Genomic DNA, 18674 nt, shown 5'->3' with positions numbered 1-18674 from the left:
TCACACCAGCATAGCTGTATCAGTAGAACACCTTTTGCTGTAAGGAAATTTCCTGTGGAACATCCTCTTCTTTCCTTCTGAAGAAAAGTATTGGAAAACACGATGGGGCTGGACTCTCCCCAGAACTGCTCTGATTAGTGCCTTAGTAAAGATATGGAAATAGTATTGCCTATTAGAAGTCTGTTTAATAGTAAAAGCTTTCACCATTGCACTGCCAATAGCCTCTTATTATTATTCAAGGAACAGCATTTTGTAGAATTTTCCATTAGACCTCCAGGCTTACATTTAGCATTTTACCACATAAAACGCATTGTATGAGTTGTGGGCATGATAAACAGCGTAATCATTTTTTACTGAGCTGAAACCAATTGTTGCATTTGTTAAAATGATGTGAAAAGAGATGAAGAAGTTGGGAACATTGTCCATACTATTTACAAGTAGGGTGTTGTTTTAATTGGCTAATTGAGAACAAACCCCAAAAGCTTGGCAGTTATACAGAAGTGTCTTCCTACATGTAGCTAGCCCAGATCTTGTTTTGCTTTTTCTTAGATCAGTAAAGAATTCCTTGAGCAGTCATGTCTCCCATAGTTGCTCTGTTGTACACTTATTGTTGTAAATACTGCAGACAAAATTCCGCAGCCTGATGTTGTTTTGCATGACTAGTTAAAACAGTAGATAGCAGTATGGGAACCTGTGGAATGATCTATTGCACTAAAAACCCCACAGTTCTGTTGTACTACAAACTTTACGGTACATGCTGTCTTAGGTGGAATATGGGGATTTGGATCGACCAGGATCTTCAAGCCCTGGGGGAACATCACAACCCAAAATGCAGCATCTTCTCCACCAGGTCTTAGACAAATTCTACCCCAAACGCTACAAGCAAAACATTGCTCCTGAACAGCTCAGGTAAGTTGTTTGTCCTCTTAAAGTCTGCACTGAAAACAATTTATTATGCTTGCAAAATTCTCTCTTGATACTTAAGAAGTTTCAAGGAGCTCATTAAGTTTATATTAACGTAGAAGCTTAAACAACACAAGTGTCAGAAAAAAGGTTCCTTCAAAATAAAATGGTAGTTAACTAATAAAAAAAAAAAAAGCCAAATCACCAACTGACTTTCCCCAAATTAAGAAGTTTAAGCCTTTCACTTCCAGATTATGCAACCCAGTTCCAACAAATTCCAGCATGTCTAAGCCTAAAATGAATTTTCTTTGTGAATTTTCATTTTACCCTTCCTCTAAGACTCAATTGAACCCAGATGCCATTTGCATCATGCCGCAAAGCCAGCACATATGGGCTGCTTCAGGCCATGCAGTAATTCTAACAGGGCTTTTTGATGTTCTGACTTAGAAATTCTCAAACACTATGCGGTGATCCCAATCACTCAAATACAGAATTCAGATGCTGTTGTGGATCTCAGCTCTAACTCTTTTAATGAAAGAGAGTGGTTTCTCCCAGATCCAAAGTTACTAAGAGATGCAGAGGTGGAACTAATGCAGTTACCTTCTCTTGGAAGTAAATTCTGTATGCGTGTGGCAAGATAACTGTCAAGCCATCCCTAGTGAGCCAAATCAAAAGAGAGTTGATGTGTATTGCTACTCCATCTAGAGCATACTACAGACAAGTTAAGATGAAGGTGAGAGTATAATTGAATGAGAATAAAGTTGGGCAGGATTTTACTGCAACAGCTGCCTGAGTGTTTGTAGTTTCAGTTGTTGAGTGTATACACCAGTGAACAAGCAGTATGTGACCAGGGTTCCTGGACATTACAGTATAACCAGTGGTAAAGTGACTGTGGAAGCAGAGAAACTTCTAAAGTAAACTCAGCTTTGTACAACCTTCCTAACTGACAGTGCTAACAGCCCTATTTATAGTATTTGTGTAGAACAGCCCTGAGTGGTACATTTATTAGCTGATATAATTTTACTCGCATTCCCTTGGAAGACTTTAGTAAATGGTGCTGTTTTGTGTCTTGGATTCTGAAAGGCAACTGGCTGACAGGCTGGCGACAAAGTGGATGGTGCTGCAGGGATGCTCTCCACCGGAATGTGTTCGTATTTATTTAACGGTAGCCCGCAAATGGCCTCTCTTTGGAACCAAAATGTTTGCTGCTAAGGTAACTGGAACACTCTTTTTTTTTTTTTCTCCCCCCAAGAATGAACTCGAGCAGAGATGTATCTGTGATCTCTGGTAACACAGATTGAAAATGCTCCTATCTCAGGAAGTGTTCAAACTAAACTCTAGTCTGAATGAACAGCTCTGGTACTACACCGGTTTAGAAAGAAGGAAGAGAAATGCGTTCTGGACACTAGGGGTTGCTAGTGTTCAATAAACAGATACTGAAGCTTTTCTGGCTGCATCAGTTCATCGTAATCCGAAGTACTACCTCTTCCTACAAACCCTTGCCAAAGCTCTTACTACAGGCAGGTATTTCTCTGGTCATCAAGGCTGCAATAGCTTAAAAATACAATGTACATACCACTGAGAGGAAAAAGGGAGTAGTCTCCCATAAATCACACCATGTAGCTGATGCTAGCTGAAAGAAGAATGGATATTTCAGCCCTGTTCTTTGCTTGACACTGCGCTGGCTGCTTTCCTTGCCACATGAGAAAAGCAAGCACTGCTAATGTCCTGTTGCAGAAACAGAAAAAAATGAAGCATACATTGGGTAAGCTGCCGCAGGCATCATCAGGACAGCAAAGAAACAGATTGAGGGTGTGTGGGGGTGCTTCTTCCAGAAGCTTGTACCATCCCTCAGCCCATTTCACGCTAGAGTTCTGTACCTCTTACCCTTGACTAAACTAATGTCTTAGCACGCTAATGCCAAAACAAGACTTCTCAGCCTCGGCCATACTCCCCAACCCAGCAGAATTCTCTGTTGAAAGCCTGAGAGTGTCTTGTTCACGGTTAATGTCTTTTGCTTTGAAGCCAAAGCTATTATAGTTATTGAATAAAGTCTAATGATGTAACAGACCTTCTTGATTAAATGAAAAGATTTCAAAAAGATAGTTATTTCCATGATCGGTAATAAAAGCAGAAGAAGCTATTGGTATTTGAGGTCACTGACACCAAAGAATCAAAACACAGAATAGTACCACCCACAGTTTAAATAATATTGGTATTTCTGATAACTACCATAGTTTATAATTAGTTTAAAAATAGTTAAACAGTTAAATATATAAATATATATATATATATACCTAGTTAAAAATAGTTAAACAGCAAATCCTACAGCATTAACCATATAGCAGCAGATTCCCAGGAAAGATTCATGTCTTTAGACATAACACATAGCTCATCTTTAACAGATAATTGATGCACATTTGCCAAAATGTGTAAGAAAAAAAAAATGCATCGATGTGATGGCACTGTATGTGCATTGGTACTATGGAAACCAACAGGCGTCACTGCCTGAAAGACAGCAGCAGAGTAAGAACCAGATCAGAACACAACTGCTGTTCTCTCACTGTCCTAGCATTACCTTCAGTTCTAACTACACTGATGGCATTTAATCTCAATATCTCTGCCATTGTTGCATCTCCTGTACTGCTAGTCCCCAAATTCTATGTCAATCTGAAAGTATTATTCCAGATTTTGAAATAAATCATCTTAAAAATCAAACCAGGCCACACACGTAAGCCTATAGGATTCTCTCACATCCATTTTATCCTTAAAACCCAAGTTTTGTATCAGAAACTTCTTTAAGGTATACAAGAAATGTTTAAATTTAACATTTTCTATTTTCTATTTCTCCAGCCTATTTTGCCTTCCTCATTGGAAGACTGTCCAGTCTGGATAGCTGTGAATGAAGATGGTATCAGCATACTGGATTATAACACTATGGTATGGTGAAGAATACTGTTTAAGGAAAATAACTCATCTCTCACAGAAAGATCTTCCCCTGAATCCACTTAAAGTCAGTAAAAGTTTGTCTTTAACTTCAGCTGGATCCAGAAGTTAATTTGTAGAAGTCAGAAACGAGGGAAGTGAGGGCTATGTTTTAACACTACATAAACAAAGGAAAATTACAGCTACAGTGTAAGGTAAGGTTCCATGAAACTGCTATCTGTCCCTTTGATGGGCAGCAAACAACCACAGCAGCAAAACCTCAGCAGTGTGTGCTTTACTACCACCTGGGATATAGCAAAGTGTGCGCCATTGCTCTGAAGCAGCAGGGCATCAAGCAAGCTAGGAAAATCCTAGAAATGCAATTCTCTTTTGAGATTTCTCTGCCAGCTGTTACCTCTACAGCCAGTTACCTATTGCTGCTGGAGAGCTGAAGTTCTTGCCGTAAATAGCAAATATATGAGTTTGAGGTGGCCGTTTTTTCTTTTACAGAAATATTACTTTTTTCAACTATCTGTTTCTGCAGCACTTGAAGCTCTCTTACTCATACTCTTCCGTGCTGACCTTTGGAGGCTGTCGAGATGACTTCATGATTGTAGTCAGTCAAATAAAAGAAAGGAGTTCTGGAAAAAACAGCACAGAAAAACTGCTTTTCGCAATGGCAATTCCAAAGGTAATTACAAAATGAACGATCAGTGCCTTTGCAGCTGGCAGCATCACAGGTGGGCATTTGGTACAAGCACTGGGGACTGGTACTTCTGGCTGCTGCACAAGCTGTGTACATTCAAGAAATCCCTTGCAAGGTGGAACCTTTAATCAAATGACTTATTCCACCCAACTCTTAAAGTAATACCTTGAATCCAAAACTGAACAACTCCATGTGAGACACAGCCATTTGCAAAAGTTATGCAGTCAATAGGTTCTAAAAATCAAAGGGCACTTTTCTCTCTAATTGACTTACAGTTAATCATTTTCTTTTTTTCCCCTAGATTGTTGAAGCAACACTTCTTATTGCCAGCTATATTAACTACCGTTCAACAGCTTCCCTTCTACCCTCTGCACAACCCTCCCGAAACGCAACACCTGCTAACAAGCTCTGGGAGACTGAAAGTCGGTGCTTTTTTCCTTCCAAGCCTCGAAGCACTAAGGGGCCCACCCTGCTCTGAGGGTTCATTCCAAATTACTTTGGAAATTTTTTTGTTTGTGGATTTTTCTTTTTTCTTTTTTTTTTTTTTTTTTACACTACTGTGTACTGACTTGCAGACTGCTATGATTTTGCCAGTTGTACACTTTGTTTTAATGCAGATTCTGATTCTTTTTCCTTAATAACAGACAAAGTTCCATAGTGTGCGTAGAGGCAGTGTTCTTCCTCCTCAGAAGTGTTGATCTTGGGGATTGTGCAGGAGTTTCTTTTCCGTGCCACACTCCATCCAAGATGTCCCGCCTCAGGTCCTTTTGCTGCACAGTGCTCCAGTCACACTGCATCTCCTGCTCTTCCCTTGCACCCATTCTTCTTCCATCTCCAGCTGTTACAGCTTTGCTCACAAGCACGTACAGTTTGCATTGATCCCTCCCATTTTCAGCTTTGCACCTGCTTTCAGATTGCTGCACCGCACCTTATGCATGGAACTTCAGTTCCAGCTCTTAAACTCCTAGTGACCTCTTTTCCTCATCACAGCCCCTTTCAATTATTCCCACTGCTTCCAATAATCTTCTGCTTGCAGTCACTAACTCAGTCACTAACTTGTTCACTCTTTACCTGCATTAGACTGGAACCTCTGCAAGGCAGATTTGAGTAGTGTAGGCTTGAATTTGACTGCAATGGGCTGAGCACACAGTCCTATTAAAATTAAAAACAGGTGCTTTGGGATACTGTGGCATGTGACATGAACCCAGTACAAGGGTGCATCCTGCTGATTATTACCTGTATAAGGAGTTGCCTATCAATTCCTCATAAACTAGACACACACTGAAAAAGCTATTACCAGAGTGTAAAGATTAATAAGACATAGATGGCCAAGTAGTTTAGACATAGCCATGTCTATGCTCTGGTTATGAATAGCCATATTATAGTTTTGACTGGTGTTTAAATTCACTCCTGCCACTCAGAACAACTATTAAGATAACTATTGTAGTTTCTGGGGAAAAAAAAAAAGCTCTCTGTATTTATGCAACTGCTTAACATAACCAAGACAATTTATTTTTTCCTAAAGCTACATTGACTCCTCCCTGAAACTGATGCCAAAATTCAAAGACAGAGACTTTCCAAGTCCTTGCCCCAGACATGAAAGAAAGGAAGAAGCTGTTGAGAGGGATTAGGAACTAAACTGACAAAAAGACTTCTGATGCATGTCAAGGGTGATTTTAAGACCTGAACTAGGGAGTACAGAGTTCAGTGGTACATAAGAATTTTTTCAACCTTAACTTTATAAAGGTGAAAAGCTGACATCTTTGCATGTTGAAGTCTCAGAACAACTGGGACTGGAACAGTGTCAGACGACGCCCTAGCTTCTGCAGAATGGATGTGTTTCGACAGCTGACGCTGTTCTATGTGTCAGATCTCTGCTGCAGGGCTGAACGTGTCACGTGCTCCTCTAACATGCATGTCCAGACTTTCCCTTAATCACCGTTACAGATGCTTTGGGATGTGTTTGAAACTGCACATGATCTCAGACAAAGGAAGACAAGGCAAGCAAACCTTGCTGTTTTATCTGTCTTTCAGCAACTGGAACAGACCTTCTCAAACCCTCTCTGCCCTTCTTACTTCACAGAAGCTGTTCCTTTAAAACTCCTGCTTCCTTCATGCTACCAGGTCAAGGAGGAGGTAGATAGCAAATAAACACTCAAATACTGTTCTTCACATTTTCCACAGGAGTGTTTTTTGATCTGTTTCAAAAGGACTTTGTGCTGATTGGGAAGCCTAATGGATTTTAAGCAAACGAAAGAAAAACAGCCATGCCTCTTGAGAACTCTAAATCTGGCTTGAGTTCGACTATTTTGATGAGTCTTCTACAAAGCTAAGGAAGAACTGGCCTTTCAAAAGTACCATGTGCAACTTCATAATAATTATGCATTCATGGGCAACTTTCCCAAATTAAAACAGTGTGAATCCAACCATTATAAAGAATTCAGCAATGGCAAACCAAAGCTAGTCACAAATGAACAAACCAACCATACCAGTGTTTTTAACTTCCTAGTACTTGCCACCAACCCTCAAATATCCAACTAATGCACGCAGTGGGGCTGATACTGCAAGAAGTTTTTGTTTCAAACTTATGGCGGGTACAAAGCCACAAATTAGAAGAACATGGGGCAGACAAAATCATTCTAAACAATCTCTTATCAGCAAAACAAACAACAAAAGTGGTTTGTGGAAACAGACTTGAAACAGATTATGTATACAGAGACCTATTTGCACATACTGTAATATACCCACTTGTCATGAATTTAAGGACCATCCCTTGAATTTACTGAAAAGGGTAGAAGCTTTCTGAGCCAAAAATAATGTTGTGAAGGTATTGTCTTAGTCTTTTTTTTTTCTCCTTAGATACTTCTAAGTGACAATAAATCCTCGTAGAGTAGTCAGTAGTTTATATTCTCATTTTCTCTGTATCTTAGTATAGATACATAAGTTTGAATAAAAATAGCGTTCTTTCTCCTTACATAGTCACATACAACAAACAATTCCTCCGGGATGTGGAGGTGTGTTTGGCAGCCTGCTTCTTATGTCCTGCCAGTAATAGAGCTGCCTCAGAATGAGCTGAACTCAACTCATTGTCAGCTGTTCTGAGGATGCTCAAGGCATGAAAGCCTCCAGTTCATTGTTCAGAGGCTGTACTTACCTTGTGCTGCTAACATTCACAGCCTCGGGGACTTGTGTCAGGGCAAACAGGGAGCAGAGATGTTGAATAAGCAAGAGCTGTCATTAAATTCATTATTTTCTGCCATAATTGCACTTTAAATTTACAACCATGGCATATGGAACTTTTTTTCTTCCTTTCTTACAAACCTTCATTAATACTTGAGTATTTCAGGGACCACCCCACTCCAATACCTCCTATTTATAGCTTACCTGACTCTAAAACAAACAAACAAAAACCTGTGTAGGTATCTATTTTGTATGATTCTTTGATAGGGAAAATGGTTTTTATTTTAATCGATGCTTTTGGCAATGATTATTGCTACAGTATAGAGTGAGATGACTGAAGCCTTTGTTTTCCTAATTGCTGTGTGTGTGTAAAAGACTGTCTTGGAGATACTGTGAGATTTCTGTACTTAATAAAAAGCAGTTATCATGAATTAAGTTGTATTTCTTCTGAGATTGAAAGAAACTCTTTATCTCAAAAGCCAAAGTAGCCCTGATGTAAACAAATGTGGGCAAAACCTGTGTTTGGTATCCGGACACATACCTGGTGCACACCTGCCATACTCTAAGTCCTTGGTTCTCTCTGTTCATTGTCTGACTCTCAGCTGTAGCAGATCACTGAAGCACACTCCCATGGGTAGGGGATGTCCACTCCTTCCAATGATGGCTAAAGCAACCTTCCAGACTTCTGTGATACAGCTCCACCTGCATTTCTTCTGTACTCACAGGACTTCGTGGGATTTTTGCAGTGTAGGCAATGTTCCCAGCACACTCTTAGGCCCAAGACTTATTTCTCTTCTGACACCTTTTCCCCACTGCTCAGCACATCTTCCTGCTGCTGTAATGCTCTTCGAGGTTCTTTACCATTTCCTCCTTCCCTCCCCACAAAGAAACACAACCTGCCCAAACCAGGCCCCTGAGCAGCTCTGTACCTAGCTCTAAGTATGCCACAGGAGTGTTAGTCAAAGGACCTCTACTGTAGTCACATTCCTGGGGCCTGCTGCTGTTGCTGAGAGCCGGTTTCTGCTCCTGCCCCAGCACTCAGCTTCCCCAGTTCTGCCAGGACTTGCAACCAGTTTGCATCAGGGTACAGCTCCACTAATTTCAGAGAGAGAACACTCAGCCCACCCCCAACAACTTTGTGTTACGGCAGAACTGGACTTAAAATTATGGCAAACTCCAACATTTAAAGCATTTGTGAGAAACAAAAACGAACAAAAAAAGTAAGTAGCTAGACAGGGTTACCAAAAGCCAGTGATGCCTCCCAAAGCTGCTGCCCTTCACTTTGACAACCAAAATACTCCAGTGATAAGAGCTAACCTGTATCTTCACAATTCAAGGCACAGTAAAAAAAATAAAAATAACAAAATCACCTTCTCCCTACAACACTACGTGATGATGCATCACCACATTTTAATTCTACATTATGTGCACACCTATAGCACAGCACTGTATGCAGATTAAGCACAAGCCCAAGGCTCCTGCCAGCTTGCTGGTTTAGCTCTTGTTTTTCCAATATTTCTATTGCCTCAGTTACATCACTATGGAGTTGTAGAAAAAAAAAAAGGATAGAAAAATACCAGTTAAAAGTTAGAGTAACTTTTAAATCATCAACTAAGAAGAATATTCCAACATCAAGTTAGTCTCGGTGAAGCTACTTTATTCATATAGCATTATAATTTTCAACAACATATTCTCCTCATCATCTCAAAGCAATCTGATACCCTGTTGGCTGAGGCTGGCAGGGCCCCTGGAGCCCACCTGGTCCAAGCCTTGCTCAGGCAGGGCCACCCAGAGCAGGGTGCCCAGGACCACGTCCAGGTGGCTTTTGGAGATCTCCAAGGGACTCCAGCACCTCTCTGAACAGCCTGTGCCAGGGCTCAGCCACCCACACGATAAAAATGTTCCTGATACTCAGGTGGAACCACCTGTGTTTCAGTTTGTTCCCATTGCCTCGTGTTCTGTCACAGAGCACCACTGAAAAAGCCTGGCTCCATCTTCTTTACACTCTCCCTTCAGATATATACACTTATATACACTGATAGAATTCCCTTCCTGAGCCTTTTCCAGGCTGACCAGCCCCAGCTCTTGCAGCCTTTCCTCACACGCTCCAGCCCCATAACAATCACGGCCTTTCCTCGTCTCCCTCCAGTACGTCCATATACAGGGGGCTCAGCAGTGGATGCAGCACCCCAGGCATGGCCTCACCAGTGCTGAGGAGAGGGCAGAGAAAACCTGCTGGCTACACTCCTCCTCACGCAGCCCAGCACATTGTTAGCCTTTTTTGTTTTGTGGCAAGGCCATGTTGCCGGCTCCTGCTCACTCGGTGTCCATAAGGACCCCCAGGTCCTTTTCTACAAAGCTGCTTTCCAGCTGGTCAGCCCCAGCATGTACGGGGAGGAATGGCATGGGGTTATTCCTCCCTGGGTGCAGGACTTTGCACTTCCCTTTGTTGAACTACAGGAGGTTCCTGTGTGCCCATCTCTCCAGCCTGTCCAGGTCCCTCTGGTTGGCAGCACAAACCTCTGGCATAACAGCCACTCCTCACAACTGTGTGTCATGAGCAAACACCCTCAGCGCTTGTGGGTGCCTCCCATCAGGTCCCATGGACTTACACGTGTCTAGGTTGCTTAAGTGTTTATCTAAACTTATCCTCTTCCACCAAGGGTAAGTCTTCCTTCTGTCCCCTGATATCTGGGGCCTGGCATTCCTGAAGGCTGATCTTGCTAGTACAGACTGAGGTGAAGGCACTCAGCACCCTTCTTTTCCATGTCCTGGCGTTACCCTGCCCCTGCGCCATTCAGCAGTGGGCCCATGTTTCCTGGTTTTCTTTTTGCTGTCTCTGACATTCCTAAATAGATTCAACTCCACATAGGCTTTGGCTTTCCTAACCACATCTCTGCATGCTCGGACAGTGTCTCTATATTCTTCCTAGGCTACCTGCCTCTCCCTGCTTCCACCTTCTGGTGTTTGAATTTTGCCGGGAGCAGTTGTTCATCCATGCAGGCCTCCTGGCATTTTTGCTTGACTTCCTGCTTGTTGGGATGGGATGGCCTATTCTTGTGCTTGGAGGAGGTGATCCTTGAATATTAATCAGCTTTCCTGGTCCCCTCTTCTCTCTAGGGTCCTATCCCATGGGACTCTTTCAAGCAGATCCCTGAAGAAACCACAGTATGCTCTCCTATGTTTATTTCCATAAACATAATTGAATGCAACAGTGTATTTTAATTTTCTGCCATTTTCTTTCTGAAATTCCCCTGTTGATCAGGAAGTTACTGTGCTGGCCCACCCTTCAGTTTTGATATTCTAGACTGGTATATGCTTTTTTCAAAGAAAGGATTTAAAAAAAAAAAAAAGCCCACGTTTGTGTCAGTCTGGTCAAGGTTACACCATGTGTTTATCAGAATGCTCAGATCCACAGAAATTTAAACATTTGATGGATATTCTTGCCTCCCATTGCCATATTTATTTTCCAGAGAGTTCTGCTCACCTTTCTTCACAGCAGACAATTTCAAGGTTCACTTGTGTGCCTGAGCTGGCACCTTCTATAACAGCTCTGTGAGTCTGTGCAGACTCTTACCTATAACGTCATTCTACTGCTGCACCACATCGTAAACCTCTAATTTTAAAAAGCCATGGGTCAGTGTTGCTTGCTTTGCATGCATCTGTCCAAGTCCTGCAGCAAGTTTTCCACCTTGATTATTTTTTATTACTTTATTCCACTTGATTGTGGAGCTTCTTTCCTCTGATCCAGGATTTCTTGACAACTTTTGTACACTTCCATTAAGCAGTCCAGACGTGGCTGGGAGCTCTAGAAATCACATCAAACAACAGAGAACAGGCTCTGAACCGGTTGTAAAACAGTGAGATTTGTCAGGCAGATAAAAGAATGTGGGGACAGCTGACACAAAGCTGAAAATCAGAAGCATGCATGTAGAAGGAAAGCAACAGCAAGGTATCTATAGTTGATTAGCTTTATTATCTCACCTTAAGACAACAGAGAATAGATTTCCTTTTTACATGTTCATTGAGAATTCATCAAATTCCAGGAGATGTTTGATGTAAGCCGTTGATAAAGAAATGCAAAGCCATTGCACAAGCCACACGTGCTCTATGATAAAAAAAATGCCAGTCCCTGAAGCTGTCGGGTCAAAACATGCAGCACCATTCTGCAGTTAGCCTCAGTCTCTCACCAAATCAGAAATCACTTCCTTTCTCAACTCATAACATACAGTGACAGTATGGAAGGTAATCCACACCTTCCAACCCACTAACCTATCTACAAGGCTGTACTCCCTCTGGAGACCTACAAAACAGTAGATTTCTGTGCACTAATCCATCACTCTAAAAGACCTACTCCTCAAAAATCTACCTTCAGGACAGGGAGCTTAGACACCTGGCCCTTGGCCTCTGCTAGTACTGTCAGCAAGAGGACAACTGAAGGTTAACTGAGAACATCAGTTCACACAAACAAGGGAATGGTGGTCAAAGTATAATGGTTTTTCATCACTTCTAACCTGGACCAGATTAAAACCAACAAAGAGGTGAAAGTTTCCCAGGCCCACAGTCCCTATGGTCCCATGACTTTTGAGCTCCCAAAACAGCACTAATGTGTAAAGTCCATCAAATGCCTCTCCTTGCAAGTGTTGCTTAAGAGAACAATAGGTCAACTCAGCACAGAAGTGCTCCTGGGCTCAGTGACACGGCAAATTGTACTTTTGAAGGCTGACGTACCTTAGAGGAACACAAACTCAACAAAGGAGATGCAATAAAGTTACTAATTACTGCTCCTTCAAAACTAAGTAACGTTCTAACTTGCACTTTAAAGTGAGAATTACTGACAGTTAATGAACTGCAAACTGACGCAGCTTTCTGTACCTCCTTTGCTGGTGGTATCAACTCTGCCAATATTAAGATACTGCCAGGGATATAACACTGTTCAGAGTTGAGCTAGGGAAAAAATAAATAAATAAAAAAACACACTAGTGTCCGGCAGTCCCTCTGGAGCTGAAAAGGAGCATGTATAATGAAAACCAGGTTCCTGAATGCCTGGAATTCACTGGTTGTAGACTTCCAGCAAATCCGTTTTACTCCGTTGGCTCTGTGTGAAATTTATACTATCTATCGTTAGGAAATATCTTCACAACTGTTGGACTGAGTTAGCAGCACTAATCAATGGATCAGTCCATTTGCACCTGTAAGTATTTAACTGAAGACTAACTGCATCCAGTCATAAGCTGGATGTGGATTACAAACTGATATTCACCAGCAGTGGGCAAATTAAGAAGGACAGGAGGGGCTACAAACACAACATCAGCAGTCTAAGATGTGAGGTACATCTGTACAGCTTACTGCCCCTCAAGGACCAGGGGACTGTTGTGTTAGGTACACACAGGCAGAAAGAAATTCCATCCCAAAAATGGGATTATGAACAGTCAGAACAGGTTAGCAGGAGAAGAGAAAGGGAAGACGGTAACGGTAAAGCAAACAAGTTATTATACATTAAGCAAATTGCTCACAGCTTGTACTGTGATCTTTGTCAATGAGTGTGATAGGGGAAGTTATTGTAAACCAAGGAGGTTTTTATGAGATCTTTTGGCACAGAGAGCTGAGAGAAAAATCAACTACAGCACAGTGCTACAGCTACGAAGGTAACACCGAGCATGAGAATGCATAAGAAGCTGTGCAAGTCCTCAGTACCGTATGTGAGCCAGACTTCTAGTTCATGCACGCTGCTGGTTAGGTTCAGAATTAGACAGCTCCCTGTTCTTTGCATGGAGAGCAGCTCCCTGTTCTTTCCCTGGTACTTCGCTCTGTGAGATTTGTAATACCACACGCTGCACACTGCTCTAAGACCCACCAGTCAGGGAAAGGCAACTGTGATCAGCTACATGTATGGGAACAAAGATACATGCAGACATCTGGTACACACACAAGCCACAGATTTGGACTTCTCCATTATTCAGTCAGACTCACCTGAAAGAGTGGAACAACCTCAGATACTCCCTGAGGATCCTGAGGGTCCTTCAGGAGGATGCACAGGTAATAAATAACTTTTTGCTACAAGACAAACAAAATAATTGAAGTTTGAGAGTGCCTGGAGTTATCACAGAAAGAGGACCTGTTTCAACTCATTGGGATGAACGAAGCATGTAAAATTTTCTAAGGATAAATTGGCAGAAACATATGTGTTTCACAGGAGTAAATATTTTTGCTTCAAAATTATGTATGAAGAAGCTTGCAATCAGACCCCTTCTCTTTTTTTCCTATTTGTGTTCAGCCTTAAAAATATAAGAATGTTTTTGCCCTACGGACTTCTCAGTTTTAGTTGAAAAAGTAGCAGTCAGATTTTCAGAAAACCCATCCCTTCTCCAAAACCATTCTTCTCCCAAATCTATTTGAGAACAACAAAATATACGGGGGGGGGGAGGGGGGGAAGAAAGCCACCACAGGAGCTACACATTCCTGCTGACAATGCTTTTCTCTTATGCTTTTTTTGATGCATACCATTTTGCTAATTATCTGTTTTGCCTTTCTAAGAAGTTACACAATGTTGGAACATGTTGAAGATTGTGGGGACTTAGTAAGAATTTATTTTCATCTACAGCAACTTCACACACATCACTGACAGTGTGAGTGACCTCAGTTCTTCATAACTGTATTTGAACAAAACAATGATGATAGTGCAGCCCAGCAAGTCTTAAATAAACAAACAAAAAAAATGAAATAAGTGCAAAGGCTTTTCTGCCCCCTTGCCAATAAAGAGAAAGAAAAGGAGCTCAACATCACCTTTGTTTCCTTTTGCGAGAAAACTTTATATGAATCTATGCTAATCTCCAAGTGATCTTCCCTGACTGCACTTCCAAGAAGACAGGTCTCACTCAAATTAGTTGGAAAAACACTGATTTCGGAAAGTGCAGAGGAGAAAGAAATGTAGCTAAAAATACTCTGGGGGAGAAACATCTCACTTTGGGCTGGCATCTTTTTTTGCAAGCCAGGCACGATCCAATGTTTTTAGTTTTTGAAAGAAAGATCTCTAAAGAAATCCAGTAGTGTCCTCACTCAGGCAGCCTGAAGTCCTGTTAAGATTTCCTGCCTAACATTTCTTAGTGGTTCATTATAGTTCTTCAGAAACACTTACTCAACAGTTAACAGTGGTTGTGTAAAATGCACCTTCCAATCCAAGGGGTTCAGTGCATTTCGCTGTCTGGTTACGACATGCAATTTATTGTGAAGAAAGTAAAACAGATCTGAAGACAGAGACTATATTTAAATTCAGTTTCAGCTACAGAAGTCTGTTAACAGAAAGCAACTAAGTAAAACATTTAGATTACAGACAAGTTGCAGTACAGGATTGACTATTACCTCACAGATTGGCTGATGTATGAAGCCAATTTTGGAAAGTTTTTTTGTTAAAACATCTCTTTTCCAGGTAAGACTAGGAGAAGAAGACTCTAGGCTCAGACGGTTTTATGATTATCACTATCTGCTTCAGCATATTATGCAAATTACTGCCTTCTACCTTCCCATCAATGCAAGCAGCTCGGTGCAATGTATATGCCATTTCCCAGTCACCACAAGCCACACTCAAATCTACACATTTTTATGTATAGCTCTCCTCCCTTCACTCAGTAAGAAAATAATTCCATGGGTTTTTTTTGTTTGTTTGTTTGTTTGTTTTTTTGTTGTTGTTGTTTTCTTTCTCTACTAAATTTTTAGCCTGAAAAGAACACATGCATGCTAAAAGGGTAAGGTCTGCTCTTCCATAGGAGACTGGCAGTTTACCCCCAAGATGGGACAAAATAATCTCTTATTCTTGTCTATCTTCTTACCTCCCTCTAGACTGCTATAGAATTAGGCATCAGCGTTAGGCATCAGCATCAGTACAATATAATACAAAGAACTAAAATGACTAGCTCAGTGCCAGTGGCATTATCTCAGGGATGGATTTGACTTGTTGAGGCTACTTGCTGAAGTTTTCCTTTAAAGGCAGGAGAAAAGATGATAGAATAAAGAGAGAAATCTGAATCAAAGCTCCTGATGTCAGTAAAGCTATGGATGCTGCTATGTTTAATTGCCCTGATAAACCACTCTTGTGAAAATACACTTGATGTGAGTGTGCCCACAGATACACAAGAAACACTGATTACCATATAGATGGCTTCGTTGATAACCACATCCTTGACTCGACTCATCTCAATGAAGGTTGTGCTCTCCTTCCCTGAAGCATAGGACGAAGTCAACTGAATGCCAAGTGAGCCGATGACCAACAGAGATTCCTGGTCAATTTTCACAAAGTGCAGGTAGAAGATCAGGCCAATCAGCGTGATGAATATAGCAGCAGAAAGCACCATACTATTCTGTAACACAAGCCAAGCAAAGACAGAACTTTGGTTTTACAATTATGTGGCTTTAGACAAAACACAACGAACAAACAAAAAACCACCACACTGCATAGTAAAACATAATATTAAGGCTACATTTACAAAGCAGGTTTTATGTAGGTGAATCTGTTTATTCAAAAGGCTGGTTGCTATATGTGTAATGAGATTTACATCACTAAACATCAGTCTTCATGAAATGGTCTGAAAGAACTGGGAGCTGAAATTGAAATCAGCAAGAAGAAATTATTCCCTTGTAAAGCTAGCACAAAAATCTCAACCCAAAGCAATTATATAAAGCAATGACAGCATATTATACAAACAGCTATAGTGATAACGTCACTGACAGAGAAATGTTGTTAAATGTTTACTGGAACTAAGGATGGCATCTCAGAAGGGAAGAAGAATCTTTTACCAAAAGCACTAGCCTAGGCCTACGTAGGAGATCCAAGTTTTCTTCTAATATACTGTGAGTCTAAACTTGTTAAAACTTTCTCTCTCTTCCTGCCTTAAATACCAAGCCAGAGGATATCTGCTTTCTCCTGTCCTTTGTCTAAGTACAAATTGTCTTTTGTATGCTGTAGTCTTTGGACTGCTGTTTCATAAAATAATATGTAAATCTAATGCTATGTAAGTTTCATAGTCATCTTTCATCAGTAGGTCAGCAACTGTAAGCCATCTGAAGACCTGGTAATAAATCCTAAGGATCCTCAATCTGCAATCTATTTCTGGGACAGGTTTGAGAGAGCTCAAGGCCACATACCTATGGACTGAAGTTGAAACTGACACTTCCTAAAGGACCAGAACTGCACAGCTCTACCACTCGAGCTGTGCCTGTATCACCATGTGAGGTAAAAATGCCATGTCCACATTCAAAGAGAAAGGATACAGAATTTCTCCCAAGGTTTGTCACCATGGAAAAAAGGCAGTAACGAATCACAGGCATTGAAATCCACAGAGAAACAGACATTCAGATCTCCTTTCCTGGCAGAAAGGAAGGACTGTAGTTGCATATGAGATTCATGAGCACATGTAAAACCAAGGAGGAAGGTGGTGGTTGGTAACCTCTGGGATGTATGTTACAAATTTGTAACAAATAAGACTTGAAAACAGCTTCACTTCCTGTTAGAGAATAGTGAACCTCTTCATATCAGAATTACTGCCACATGACTCACGTCTCCATCCCTGCCTTCATTCCTGAGAAGATTATTGAGAAAACAGAAGTGCCATAGTGTTGGTCACAGTCAAGCTTTTTGAGTCAGGCTACTGAGTTTAACCAGCAGGTCTATGCCTGGCAGTTGGTCCTGTGCTAATATGGGTCAAATAATATGGATCAGGTACCGGAGCCAGCACTTGAGCGTTTCTCGGCTGCTTCTGCAGTCTGTGCTGTGTTTTTTCACAAAAAAACTGTGTTTCTCGCTGACCGACAGCAGCGAGAGGCGGCAGCGCGGCGGTTTGGCTCCCTCAGCACAACCCCAGGCCGTCCACCTGGCGCTCGCTCGCCTCCCCCAGCACCTCCCCTCCTCTACCGGCCTCGTACCTCGCTGAGCACGAAGACGCCGTAGGCCGCCAGCCAGACGGCGGAGGTGACGGCGCTGAGGGAGCGGAGCTGCAGGCGGGGCCGGCGCAGCGCCAGCTCCCGGCAGGAGGCGCTGTGCTGCCGGCGCCGCAGCGCCAGGGGCTCCCCCGAGGCCGAGCGGAACGGCCGCTCCTCCACGCCAGGGGGGCACCCAGGCGGCGGCCCGCAGCTGCCCGCCTCCATGCCGCGGTGCGCCCCGCTTCCGCCGGCGCGGAGGGGCCGGGGAGAAGGGAAGGGAAGGGAAAGGAAGGGAAGGGGCGGGGAGAGGCGGCGGGCAGCGCCCGGCCCCGCAGCGCCGCCAGCGGGCGCCTCGCCCGCACCTCCGGGCCACCACACCGCCGTGAAGCGGGCGGGGGGGTCACCTATGGCCCTTAACATTCCTGATACACAGACGTTGCCCTGTCCGTTTTTATCCGTGCCATCCTTACATACAGGCTTCATTTATTTTTTTATTTTTGTTCAGTGATGCTTTCTCAGGAGCTTAAAGCAGTGCTTTCTGGGTCCTTGCCATCTCAGCACACAAGGAATTGGAGGCTTGGCTTTGCGTACAAAGACTTACTGACCCTGCACGGCGCTCTCACTGCTTTGCAGTTACACCTCAGGTGCTTCGCCTGGCCCTGATGCAGAGCTGCAGGGCGGTGATTTCCAAACCTGTGCTGCCTGCCCCACCCCAGGCCACTGAGCGTGCCCCTAGCTCTCCTCACAGGTGTCCTTGGGGGCGTTTAAGGAAAGGTTGGACATGGTGCTGGGGAGATGGGTCAGTGGGTGGTGGCCGGACCAGCTGACCTTGGAGGCCTTTTCCGGCCTTAACGATGCTGCGGTTCAAGGCGCTGCACGCAGGGTGCCCTGGGATCAGGGGGTGCTGCACACAGACCCGGTCCCTCGCCTTCCTGGGGGCAGCAAGGCGGGCGTGAGGGGGAGGGAGACGCTAGGGGTGGTCAGGAGGAGGGGGTGCAGAGGGCCCTGCGGCTCGTCCTGCGCCTCGCCAAGGTGAGGGGTGGGC

The 18674-nt window shown here is 42.9% G+C and overlaps 2 protein-coding genes across 5 annotated transcripts in view; one reads left to right on the top strand and one right to left on the bottom strand.

Annotated features, from left to right (window-relative positions):
- PLEKHH1 (pleckstrin homology, MyTH4 and FERM domain containing H1) overlaps nucleotides 1-8145 on the top strand; it is a 49328-nt gene extending 41183 nt beyond the window's left edge. For 3 of the 4 annotated variants that reach the window (XM_084519463.1, XM_084519464.1, XM_084519462.1), the window contains exons 25-29: nucleotides 767-909; nucleotides 1987-2116; nucleotides 3757-3843; nucleotides 4373-4519; nucleotides 4836-8145. In XM_084519463.1, coding sequence (XP_084375589.1) covers nucleotides 767-909; nucleotides 1987-2116; nucleotides 3757-3843; nucleotides 4373-4519; nucleotides 4836-5012 — 684 coding nt within the window. In that variant the 3' untranslated portion in view covers nucleotides 5013-8145. The remainder of the gene's footprint in view (nucleotides 1-766; nucleotides 910-1986; nucleotides 2117-3756; nucleotides 3844-4372; nucleotides 4520-4835) is intronic. The other variant, XM_084519465.1, reaches the window with a different exon arrangement.
- Nucleotides 8146-10536: 2391 nt separating this feature from the next.
- Nucleotides 10537-17902, bottom strand: PIGH (phosphatidylinositol glycan anchor biosynthesis class H). Its single transcript, XM_084519460.1, has 4 exons — nucleotides 17633-17902; nucleotides 15862-16071; nucleotides 13688-13771; nucleotides 10537-11522 (listed from the first exon to the last, which is right to left on the bottom strand). Exons 1-4 carry the CDS (start codon nucleotides 17852-17854, stop codon nucleotides 11421-11423), a joined length of 618 nt encoding a protein of 205 aa, XP_084375586.1. The 5' UTR covers nucleotides 17855-17902; the 3' UTR covers nucleotides 10537-11420.
- Nucleotides 17903-18674: the final 772 nt, after the last annotated feature.

The sequence above is a fragment of the Aythya ferina genome (genome assembly GCF_964211825.1).
Source record: "Aythya ferina genome assembly, chromosome: 5".
Classification (NCBI taxonomy): Eukaryota; Metazoa; Chordata; class Aves; order Anseriformes; family Anatidae; genus Aythya; species Aythya ferina.
Note: the sequence above shows the minus strand (reverse complement) of the source record. Positions and strands in the feature narration are given on the sequence as shown.

What these genes read in the sequence shown, in the direction of transcription:
- PIGH (XM_084519460.1), bottom strand. Translation starts at nt 17,854, where the DNA reads ATGGAGGCGGGCAGCTGCGGGCCGCCGCCTGGGTGCCCCCCTGGCGTG. An exon ending in GCGTCTTCGTGCTCAGCGAG is followed by an intron (nt 16,072 to 17,632) that starts GTACGAGGCCGG and finishes CTTGTGTTACAG; the next exon opens with AATAGTATGGTGCTTTCTGC. An exon ending in TCAACGAAGCCATCTATATG is followed by an intron (nt 13,772 to 15,861) that starts GTAATCAGTGTT and finishes TTTGTCTTGTAG; the next exon opens with CAAAAAGTTATTTATTACCT.